This window comes from Alligator mississippiensis, chromosome 12, assembly GCF_030867095.1.
Source record: "Alligator mississippiensis isolate rAllMis1 chromosome 12, rAllMis1, whole genome shotgun sequence".
Taxonomy (NCBI): domain Eukaryota; kingdom Metazoa; phylum Chordata; order Crocodylia; family Alligatoridae; genus Alligator; species Alligator mississippiensis.
In genome coordinates, this window is record NC_081835.1 from 54,305,592 (window position 1) to 54,318,073 (window position 12,482).

Sequence of the window (12,482 nt, forward strand, 5' to 3'; positions counted from 1 at the left end):
GTAAAGATTTTATCATGTCTAATATGACTGTGGGTGTGCTTATTCTCCAAATAAGAGTCCTCTATATTTTTACACAATGGAAAATGAACCTGTGGAACTCACTGCTGTAAGATAACATACAAATGTCTAATCTCTATCAGTGGGGAGGCTCAGAAATGTATAAGATTTAGAACGTGAATACACTATTACACAGCAGGGCTATTTGCATCTTCTTCTGAGGCAATACACTGTCTATTTTGAGAGGCAGGATCATGGTCTAGGTCAGTGAGGACCAACTGTTTTGGCAGGCATGCCACAAATCAACTTCACAGACTCCACCAAGTGCCACTCTGATCCCTTTCCATTGCCCAATCTGCTGCTCTGCATTCTGCTTCCTACCTGATCTGCTGCTCTGTTTTCTTCTCCCTGCCCTATCTTCCACTTTGCTGCCTGTCCCCTCTCCAGCCTGTTGTATGCCACATACAGAAGCTGCCCATGCCACAGGTTGGCCACCCAGAGCTAGACGGACCACTGACAGTTATTATTTTACGTACCTCCGGTTGGACAATAGGGTATTTTTTAGGACAACCTATGGGAAATCACTGCCTTTCCAGAAGTTCACCTGTTGTGGAAGGGTCATTATCATCTTTGTTTGTGACTTGTGAGCATCTCTTTCTAGATCCACACATGTTATTTGTTCAAATTGCCCATTTTTGGAGGCACATGCCGTTGTAATGGTTTGTTAGACAGTAAAGGAGAAGGGGAAAGGGCTGAGAGATACACCAGAGAAATAAGGAAAGCCCTGTTGAGCACACTTCAAAGGAACACCAGACTGACATCAAGCTGGAAAGAATTCCAGAGAGTCACTATTTTAAGCTTTCAAGGTCGCTATTTTAGCACAGCCTCATGAAGTGAATAATGGGAAATTACATACTGGAATTCTGCTGCTTTGAAAATCTCATCTTGCCAGATCTCATTCTTGTCTCTGGAGTTCCCAAGAGTGAAAATTTTGCACTGATGGTACCTCAGTGCAGAAAAGAGATAGCTCTATTGTAGGGAGAGCAACTGAACCACAGTGAGAGAAGAGACCATGGCTAAGGCAAAGTATGACATCAGTCTCAGTTAGTATTGAACCAGTGTCCTCATGCTAACCTACAGGCATTATTGTGGAAAGGTGCAATTCTTTTTTTTTTTTTTTTTTGGTGTACTATAAATTCAATAGAGAGTGGAATGCCGGATGAGAAAAAAAAAGGTCAAATAAAAAAGGTCAAAAATTGAGCAGCATCAGAATGCTTCATTTTGACATTTTCTAAATGAAACATTTCAGGTAGAATCCTAGTTCACTTTACATAGCCGTTACCCAGGTATGTAGCTGCCATTTTTGGCACGTATGCACAGTTTGCAAGCCTACTCTATGTATATATCCTAGTCTAGGTCCCTGTCATCCAGACTTGCCATGTTAAACCAGCATTTCCATTTTACTTGTTTAAAAAAAAAAGATGCAAGGGAAGTTAAATAACACAAAAATTAACGGTTTTGTACTGGAACAAACAAGACGTTCCATTTGACTTGATTTTTTTTTTTTTTCTTCACTTTCTGAAACATCTGAGAAAAAAAGAATCCTTTTCCTGGTAAATATTTTTCCCAATTTTTCTTTTAGTTCAGTCAAGACTAAAAGTTGCCATTATTTCACACATTTCTATTACATACAGCTACTTAGGGATCTTTGCAACACTGGCTAAGATGGGGATGAAACATGTGACCTTTTCACTCTTACTGTTTTCTGTAAATGTCTAAACATTTTTGTATTTATTATTTGAATATATATATATATATAGACTCTTGAAATTTCTTTCCACTTTCTATGCTTCACAGTGACATAAATGCTTATCCAAGTTATTCACTGATCAGCTGTTTCGGTCATGAATCAGCAAGGTCATGGCTAGATACAGAGCTGGCGCCTTACCTCACCTGAGAGATCAAGGCTCCTGGTGATGAAGCCGGAAGCCGTGGGTGGAGGTTCTGGAGAAGACTGAGTCAGGGCCCCGTGTTGGCTATTGGGACTCTTCTGAGCTTCACTGTGTCTTCACTTGGTGCTGCGTAGTTGTGAAATAAAGACACACCCTCCTCTTTCCCTTCTGCATGTGTAAGGAAAAAGGCATGTCAGAGATGGACGTGCCAGCGCATGCATGAAAAGGAAAGATAGGTGGATAGAAATGGTAACTATGTATGTGAGTGAAGGGTCCGCATTCCTTGGAGTGCTGGTGACGGCTGATTACGCACGGGGAACACACAGACCCAAGCTTCACGGCCTGGAAAAAAGTGTTTATAAAAGAAGGAACAAACATATGGCAGTAGAGCCAAGTACATGAGGCTGAGCAAGCGCATGCTGTACTTGCCGAGAACATTTGAACAGGTTGTGGCACTGTCCTAGAAGGGGTGTGGGGGGAAAGGGAATTAGGTCATTAACTCCATTTGCGCAGATGGAAGAGACTCTTGAGAATTCACTTCAGGCAACAAAGACTCACTCCCCTCCCCGCTTCTTCATGTAAATGCCATGATGAAATAGGTTGAAATCAACTTCTGATAGCCAAGCATGACAGGCTGTTGCTTCAGCTACTGCACTAGCTGCTTTAAAGAGGCAGATTTTATTTGCACAATGCACATTCTCCTGATCCCATCCCCTCACAACTCCCCCCGCTCGCTTGTTGGATCACTTGCACTGAAAAAAACACCCAGTGTTTAATGGCTCGTCCTTAGTAAATCTCATCCATATTTCCATTCTTATTTGTTTAATTCATAACAGTTTATTTCCTTGCAACAAGGAATTTAGGCTAATTTGCCCCCCCCCCCACCCCAGAAAAATTAGAGGTGACATCTATGAGCACATGGAAGCATTGCAAAGTTTTCTGTGGCATCGTCTAAACTGTAGAAGTGATGTTGCCTAATGGAATTCCCTCCCCTGGATTATGGGTTTAGGCATCTTATCAAATGCGTGGGTTGAATTATGTGCCTAAAAGAGGGACTTGGGCAGAATTTAGATACCCTGACCACATTGATAGCTTAAGTAGTAAACAGTCGTTACTCATTTTTTTTTTAGTGAGTTACCACTTCAGAGAAAAATTTGCAATTCACTGGACCAGAGAGAGGAAATAATAGGGAGCATGACTAACCTAGTGGTTAGTGCATTCAGCTAGGACTGGGGACACATGTATGCTAGTTGCTGCTGCAAGGACTGACTGTTTATACATTTGACATGAAGCAGCAGTTAGATAAAATGCAGGGAGCTGAACCTGGGCCTCCCATATCACAACCTCGTACCCTCATCACAGGGGCATTCTTCCTGTCCTGAGGCCCAGGGCATGGTGAAATTTTAGACCGTCGAGAATGGTAGTGCAGTGACCTTATTATAGTGTTGTGTCCGTGTTGTGTTTGGACTGAAGTAGGCTTTCAGGAGAGGTTGTGAATCTGGCACATTAAAATAAAAAATAGGTGATCCAAGCCTGATTGCTGGCAGAAATTGTGCCTCTTTGGGTTATCCTGTCCATATTCATACTATGACATACTGTAAGAGGCTCTGTTTGCTGGTGGCCAGATGTGCTGGGCTCCCTCCCTTACCACTGGAGATTGAGTTTGAGGTGAGGTACGTCTGTGAAGCGGTATGGGGGAAGCTCATACAGCCTTGTAGCTGCTATGCCATGGATGGACAGAAGACTTGTCCCAGTGCTGCCAATCCAGCGCCAAAATAAAAACAGTTTTAAAATTAACTTGGTCAAGGAATCCTGCTCCTGTCTGAGGATATGGGTCCTTACCCATGTGACAGTGGAGAAGTTCATTTTCTTATACCCTTCTCTCTATTTTTTTGGCTTCCTCCCACAGGTTACTCCTTTCCCTATGTCCTGTGACTTACAAGGAGAATGCGCTTGCCTGGATCCCAACGCCCAAGAGCACAGTCAAAAGGACCTGCGTGGCTTCAGTCTTGGGTAACGCCAAACAAGGTGGAATGGACAGCCACACCGCACGAGGCAGGCTAGGAGAGACACCACATCTCTTTTTGGTATTGTTTTTAACATTTAGCTGCTCAACTGGATGGCATTTCTGCACCAGGGACCCTTAGAATTCAACCAGTCTGCCTTTAATTTTTGTCCAAGAAGGACTCAAAGTAGGGGTTTCTGTATTAAATATATCTTAAATAGTGACAACAAAAACAAACAGCAACAAAGAGTCAAGTCAAGAAGACTTTTAAGTATCAAAACAGCATGTGTTATGCAGTTGTGTGCCCACCTAATTTGAACAGTTTGTATCTAGATTTAAGGCGAGAAACAAGCCATATATATATATATATACGCATATTTATAGAGAAAAAATAGGGAGAGAAAGAGAGAAAAAGAGAGATTGACAACAAAGCAAAAACACTTTCCCCTCTCCAGTGCTCACAACTCAGACCATTCATGGAAGCGGCTAAGCTCTCAGATGAAACCAAGCCCAGCCTAGTCTGATGTTGAATGCCAAGGTATCTCATGCTCAGGGCACTGAGGTTGGGGTGGGTTCACCACAGGGCAGTGCATCTTGGCAAGTGATTTGCTGAGTACCCAGCTGAAAAGCGGGTTGTGTTAGCTCATCACAGGAACATTACTTCCAGCCTGGGAGCTTTGCAACTGATGTGGTCTTTTCAGCACAGCTCCCTGGCTTGTGACCAGCCTGAAAACTGTAGTGCTCACAGGTGAGAGCTCCAGCAATATTTAAGTGTAGAGGTGGGCAGACAAGTCCCATGGTGAAGCAGAGGGAGTGGGAAGTCTAAGGATTGGCATGTAAGTGTTGGGCTGGCACTGAAGAATGGAGATTTTTGCTCCTGAGGGAACAGAGAGGGTAACTCAAACCCCCATACTTGTCGTTCGAGCATGTCTGCTGCTGCTACTCCTGCTGCTATGTCCCATACAACTAGTTTCCTTACTGTGTCAGGACAGGGTGAAAACAACCCCAAGCAACCAAACAGTCTGCCTTAAAGCTTACCTACAACCTGTCTTTCAAATCCTCTGGTTTCCTTCTCAGCACTGGGGCAAGAAAACAGGACACCAGTCAGTCAAAGGGATCTGCTTCTTTATCTCCATCTAGCCAATGGTTCATCTAAAATTTCTCCTCTCCCTGTGTGGGTTTGCATATGTTATATTTAAAAAAAACAACAAAAAAACTCTTCATTTCCTGTTGTCCCAGGAGAGGGAGGAAGGCAAGAGGGCCCCTAAAGTGTGTGAAAAGCACAAGCCAAGAGAAAAAGATATCTGGGGATAGTATTAGTGTTTCAACCTCCTTTGTCAGTATTAGATTCCCAGGCCTGTGGACATGGCCCAGATGGTAGCTTGATATCAGCTTCCTTGACTCTTCCAAAAGAAATGGCATTGTGTGCAGCTGTATTCGCACCTCCCATCTGCACATCCCCTATCTATCCCCTTCTAGCCCTGGAGAGCATCCCTTGCCCCAATCCTTTGGATATTTATTTCTGAACTGGGACTCAGCATTTTCTGGTTGCCCAGCACCCACTCAGTCCTTGTGATGTCCACTGGATTCAGTGCAGTCACTGCTGCTACAACCCATCCCAAATAAATCCTTAATGTCTGCACAATTTGGGAAGGAGTTGCCTCCTGTTGCTTAGGGCTCCTACTTACAGTAACAAGTATCTAAGTAAATGTCCTGTTAAGTGTTAATTCTTCTATCTCCAGGGCTTTAGTGGTCTTAAAGAAGAAGCAAGCTGACATTGTCTTACTGGGAAATCTCAGCATAAATTTGGACAGCAGCAAGTGCAAATGTTCACAATCTATAATAGCCCCTGTGGCCAGATCTGGGGCCACTTTGAAGCTGTCTTTGAGCAGATGTGAATCTCTTGGACAAAAGCAGCTTGAAATGAACTTTCTCCAAATAAGTATTTACACTCTGCAGAAAGGAAAAGCTATAGAGAAAACCATTTAAATCCACAATTTACCAGGGTGGCTGCAAAATGCTGGGAAAATGGCTATAGGAAAAATCAGTAAACTTCCAGGGCCCAGGGTCTGGTTTCTTCAGGATGCAATGATAAAACCAAATAGATCCCTGTTGCAGGTCTACTGATAACAAGGAAGTTAAATTAAGAGCAAACCTGAGAAATGCATATGTGGGGACATTGAGGAAGAGCCTGTGTCAGAAATCTGGTGAAAGATCCATGTTCAAAATCCCTGTCTTCGGTCTTAGACTATGGGGTGACCCTGGCAGTAATGCAAGCATCTCACACTCACTGCTGTCCGTCAGGGTGCATAGGAGTAAAAAGGAGAGTTCAGGCACAGTGGCTCTTTCAGGGAAGTTTGACTATATTCTCAGCTCCGGCTGATGTTAATGGGTCTTCCATTAGACACCCAGTTCTTTGCAGCCCTCAGGCTTTTGCCTCTTAACGACAAATGTTAACAACAAAAAGGAAATACATACAAGCAGTTTGCATTCTCCCCCTCCCTCACCTTATCTTAGCTAGTTCCCAACTTGTCACCTGGTTCATTAAAATGACCCATATATGTTGATCTCATTATGGCCTCTGTGCCTGAGATGTTGGCATGAGCTTTACTCTGTCCTCCATCGTGTCCACCTGCCCCAGAACAGAGCGCTCCCAAGTTTGCAGACTCCAGAAGGGAGCTCCATTAAGCAAATTACCTTTTGCTGTTCTGGGCTTCTGAGGATACCGGGGCCAACATAGCCCTTTCTGCACAGAAAAGTGTGAATGGGTAGAGCTTAGGGCAAGCTTTTTCTTACAGAACATGAGCTCTCCCCACTTCAGAGGGAGGGTTCAGCCTGGAGAGAAGTATAGCTTCTCACCTCAATGGCTTCACACGACAGCATCAGGCTTGCAGTCCCAGGGCATCTCCCTGCTGCAGTAGCCCTCTTCCGAAGGACCGACTCTCCATGCTGCTATTTTTTTCACTGCTGTCTACACTGTGCATCTCCTCCGGTCGGGCTTACAGATCCAGGAGCAGAAGTCAGTACTTCTACTCTATATCAGGGGATAATGCTGATCTCCAGCTCTGCCCAGTCACACTTTCCAAACACAAGGACTTGGTAAGAGGGTGCTATGAGACATGAGCTTCTGGCTAACTTCCACTCCCTTGTGTATCTGTGCAGAGGGAAGGTTTAAATTGACCCTTGGTGTTTAGGCATTAGCTCCTTAAGGGCTCAGTCAGAGGTGTAGTTCCTGTTGACTCTAATGGACATTGGACTAGTCCCATGTGAACTTCCTCAAGTGAATGTGGGGCACAGAGAATAATTCATGCCAACAGCCTCCAGCTGCTGACTCAAGGTAGGTCCCATTGCACCTAACTTTGTGGCAAGTGCATCTTTGTAACAGGACTGCACCCAGCACTGCACCCCACAAAAACCATTAGCAAACCTGCTGGCTTCACTGGGACCAGGACTTGCCCAGCCCTGGCTCCTGCTGTTGGTGGTCTCAGTGACTAGGAGGAGGGAGAGCTTGAGCAGAGAGCCATGATTTGTACATGATGAGGGGTGGGGAAAACCTATCAGCTGCTATCCCAACCTCACCCCCACCCAGACTGAGCTGGTGTCCCTGCTTTCTTGCATGTTTTGCCGTCTCCTCAAGGCTGGGAGAGGAGGATAACCCCAGAGGACACTTTGAAGTCAGGTTCCAGCTACCTCCCTTCCGGTTCCGGTTTCACTTGGTTGTAACTGTCGGTTTGTTCTAGGTTTTACCTGTGTTAAAAAAAAAAAAAGAGAGAGAAAAAAAAACGAAAAAAAAAAAAACCAACAACAGTTTCTTGCTGCAACTGATTCAAGTGGGAAAACAACAACAACCATGATGCTTTACAGAGAAAAAAAAAGAGAGGAGAAAAAAGAAAGAGAGCAAAAAGGAAAAAAATGCATGTTCCAAACCTGAGAAAAGCAGAACCTATTTTTGTGTGTTCGAAAGCAAAACACGTTGTCTGCCAACTGAGTAGAGAGTTAGACACTTAAGTGTAGATTTCCCTAGAAATACAGTGAGGTTTTATAACATTGTCTGGTTTTGTTTTCCTTGTGCTTTGTGATAAGTCCAGGAAATAAGGCTACTTCTTTTTCTTGGTATATTGTTGCTTTTGGGGTTTTTATTTTATTTTTCCAGATTATTTTTTAAAAAGATCATGTGTATTTGTGCTTTTTTTTTTACATTATCCAACTGTACATATGCATTTAACCAGTATTTCACTGTGCTCTCATTACTGCACTCAGAATCACTGCACAGTCCAAATTCAGAACATTGAGAGAGTGAGAGAGAGAGAGAGAAAGAGAAAGAGAGAGAGAGAGAGAGAGAGAGAGAATTAAAAAAATAAAAAAGAAAAGCTGCTAAATGATCAGACAGGTAATTCCAGTTGGTTGGAATTGGGGGCACTAAATGGTTCCCCATTTCCTAGACTCCATCCCTGGATTTTCATTAGAATTCAAATTAGAAGACAGAAGTAGGTGGGGAGAGCGGTTAAACCAATGCCTTGGTTGGCTGGGACTTTTAAAAGGATTTAGATATTGGGAGGTCGTTATTTAACTCCTTCGGATGGCCTTGAAAATTCCAGCCTGAAGGCCTCATCTTGCAGTTTTCTCACCTGCCAAACTCCCAAAGACTCCAGTGAGAGGTAGATACATGCATCTGAACTGTCCTTGGGAGAGGGCCCTGTGCAGTGATGTGGATACTCTCGTTACCCTTAAGATCCTGAGTCTGATTTTGATCTCAATGGTATATAACTACATTGACTTTGATCTCAGTGGTATAACTCCAACTTCAACTGAGTTATTTCCACTTTACACTATTCCAGGGGCCAAAACCTGTAACGCTCTGAGCCCTTCCAAGTGGTGCTGAGCACCTTTAACTCTGACTGACAGTGTTGTTATTCTTGGATTGAGCCTTGGCAGACTAGTCTTGTTTCCACTGATGGAAATAAACCATTGAGCTCAGTGGGAGCTTGATCAGGACTTAGCTAAGACTCTCATCTGCCCAGCTGTATTTCTACAGGCCATGTGGGCAATAGGACCTAAAATTAATTGACTGCTCCTGCCCCAGTGAAACCAGTGTTCAAAACTCTCATTTATTTTTGTGGGAGCAATATAGGGCTTATCATTTGACTTCAGTAATATTTTTTGGCAAATAAATATTATACTTCTTTGGCCTGATCTACAGATCCAGAATTTAATTAAAAATGTAATTTGTTCCTCTGTGGCCAAGGACAAGTGCATGAGTTGGCTTCACTGTAGTCAGACAGTGAGTCTTGGTGCTATTTATTCAATGTTATTATTGTCAGGAGGGGAGGTGGAACTAATGAGGGTCATGTTTGAGCCAAAAGAACCTCAGTTCTGAACATTTCTTTGGTTCAATTCTATATATTTTCATTTTTGCATCTTCATTTGGTGAGGTCACAATTCAACCACCAGTTTCGATCTTCTGAGTGCAAAGAACCAGGGCTTTAATGACATATTTTCACCAGCAATTAAAGAGGGAGGAATTGGAACCATTATGGAGTTTGCATTGTACGGCCTCTGTAATCACTTACCTGTCTGCAGATAATGGGCTGGATTTTGCTCCCATCAAAGCCAGTTAGAGGTTTTTTTGTTTTTGTCACTGGCTTCAATGGGAGCAGAATAGAGCCATATTATATATATAAATATATATATGATATATATATAATATTATATGTGTAATATTATATATATGTGTGTAATATTTACAAGTAAAACTGTGATCTCGTCTAGAGAAAAAAATGTATTCATATTACCAACTGCTCTTCCATATTTATGTATCATATTTTATCTTTTTATTATTGTTATAATTATTATGATTATTATGGTTATCATTATTATTATGGAATCTTTCTTGGCACCTTTTGGAAGCCACGACAACCAATAATCCAATGAAGTGCTGAGGATCTATTTTCACAAGAATTCTACTGGTCTACTGTATAAAAGAGAAAAAAAAAAGAAAAAAAAGAAACAAACAAAATACAGTTCAACCCTAAATTCTGTACCTCACGCCTGTACGTTTGCTGCTCCAATTTTGGGTTTTTATTTTGCGTTCGTTTGTTTTAACGAATCTAATTTAAGTCTCCAAGCAATATATAAAGATGTAAATAGTAAAGCTTATTTATTAAGATTGTCATCTTTTTTTAATTTATATTTACACAGTTGTTCATCTAATTTATTTTTTTCAATACAGTTTTTAACAGTTGTTCTTTTTTTGGTTCATGAGTTTTTTTATCATTTTCACAGAATGTCTTTATACAGGTTTCTCTCTGCTCCCATTACATAAAACCAAGTCCTCTGGTCGTTCAAGTACAAATCACATTTCACTAAAAAAAAATATGTCCAAGACATCAGAAATATTTTGCCATTGTTGATTCCTATACCCTAAAGTTCTATATTATATAAATATATAATACCTTGTATGCTTAACTATTTAACTGTGTGATTTTGTATATACCTACATACACATGCTCACACACATATGAGGGTTAATGTCCCGATGTTGGGAGAACAGAATCAGAAACACAAACAATATAAGATTGTATTAAAGAGTTCTGAACTGGAGCATTTTTCTCTGCCACATCTTGTTTGATTTCTTGCGGTGACAGACATTGAGCTTATTACTGCATAGCATGCATGTGTATAGAGCAGGAGGCTTCTCTATGCATTGGGATACATTTTTTCCTAGTATTGTAGCACTGACCACGGCAGGGCCATCTGTGTACTGGTGGGTGTCTGGGTAGGTTAGAGAATTTAAGAACTTTTATTTCAGTACTCTAAGGATGAGCCTTAGTTACAAAGGTCAAGCAAATGGATTGCATTATAGGCATCTTAGAGACGTGTAGATCATGGTGTAACTTGAAATCTTAATTCCCTATTATCACTTTTTTTTCTGTAATCACCAAACATCGACATTTCTTCCAACTCATTTGAAATGGCCATTTCTCATGAGTTAAGACCTTGATGGATCCTGCCTTCTACTATAAGTAGTGGCCCAGAGTCAGGAAACAATTTAAACATAGTCTTAATTCAGTCCCTATTCAAGGGGAAACAAAACAAAAGCCAAAAAAAAGTTGTGCTCAATTCTAAGATGCACTTAAGTCCTTTAGTACATAAACAAGAGTTAATTACATAAAAGGCACTTTCACATGTGCATTAATGCATTGTGGTTACTGCACATTTAGTTTAGTACCTGTAATAACAGATACTAATGAAATGTGCAACAACCAGTGCTACTACACAGTAGACTAATTCTCCTACGCCTTAGCGCAATAGCACAGCTTTCGCCATGACGCACTAACGCGCAGGAGAATTAGTCTACCGCACATTTAGTGTCTCGTGTAGACGCGCCCACAGGGGGATCTTTTTCTGATGCAGCACCAGAATCCCTTCACTTAACTAAATGTTAACTAATTGGCTGTCTATTCTGACTGTCACATACATATGAAAGTAGAGTTATCTGGAGGCTGTGTATCAGGAGAAAATATAAATTATTCAACTTATAAAGAGCACATGCTGTCACTTCAGAGTGTGAAGTTGATCTTTTGAAATCCAGCAACCTGCTGGTGACTGAAAAAAAACCCTGTATATATGTGAACTTAACGACAAGAACGACTGTCTAAAATATAACATTTAACAATAAACGTATGGGTCACTGTAATGCCTTGCTACCTGAGGCATTGTGGGGTTCCTTGTATATTGATTCTTTGTTCCCAGCTGCTTCAATGACAAGTGAAGCTATATCTTTCCTAATTGCAATTGCTACAAGCTTACCCTGGGATCTGAATGTCAAGTTGGGGTCCTTCCTAGCTCATGCCTCAAAAACAATAACGAGTCTGCAGTAGGAATTCAGCCAACTGTTGTATCAATAATGGACAAGGCAGCAGAAAACACAGCTCCTTCTCCCATAGCTGCCCAGCCTCTGCAGAGCTGACAGCAGTAACAAGTAGTAACAACTTAACCTTGGTTGCTGAAGTCAGTAGAGCAGGGGAAATGCATTTGTGTTCAGAGCAAAACGTACTTTAGATGAAGTCGGCACGAATTGCTTATCAGGGCATGCCTCAGTAGTGTCCTTGTTTGCTACCGTGCACCATCAAATGTTTATATTTTCTTATCTTAGCATTGCCCCGTCTCTTATGGGCAGGGCGTGTAGTAGGTGTTGGCTATGCACATATCACCAAACCACGGAGGTCAGTTTGCTTGCCCCCTTTGTATAGTTTGCTGATCCCTGAAGGGCTTGCTTACACAAGAGGAAATGATTGAATCCTATGGCCTGAATGTTTTGATCATTAAAAGAAGTGAATTAAAAACAGAGGCTTCTAGTGAGCATCTCATTCAGTTCCCAGATCTCATCTCTCAGAAGATTATTTATTTCCAGCATGAGGGTAAGTTTTGATTTGAGAATAATGGTGAAAAAGGGAAGGGGGCTGATAGCTACCTAAATGCAATTCTATACCAGGAAGCTCCAGCTACTCTAAGCCTATGGACACAGA

The 12,482-nt window shown here is 41.8% G+C and overlaps 1 protein-coding gene across 1 annotated transcript in view; it reads left to right on the forward strand.

The window, feature by feature from the left end:
- The window catches only part of PAPPA (pappalysin 1), a 229,752-nt gene extending 219,198 nt beyond the window's left edge, over positions 1 to 10,554 (forward strand). The window contains exon 22 of the mRNA XM_006267917.4: positions 3,859 to 10,554. Within this exon, the coding sequence (XP_006267979.2) occupies positions 3,859 to 3,966 (108 nt within the window). The 3' untranslated portion in view covers positions 3,967 to 10,554. The remainder of the gene's footprint in view (positions 1 to 3,858) is intronic.
- Positions 10,555 to 12,482: the final 1,928 nt, after the last annotated feature.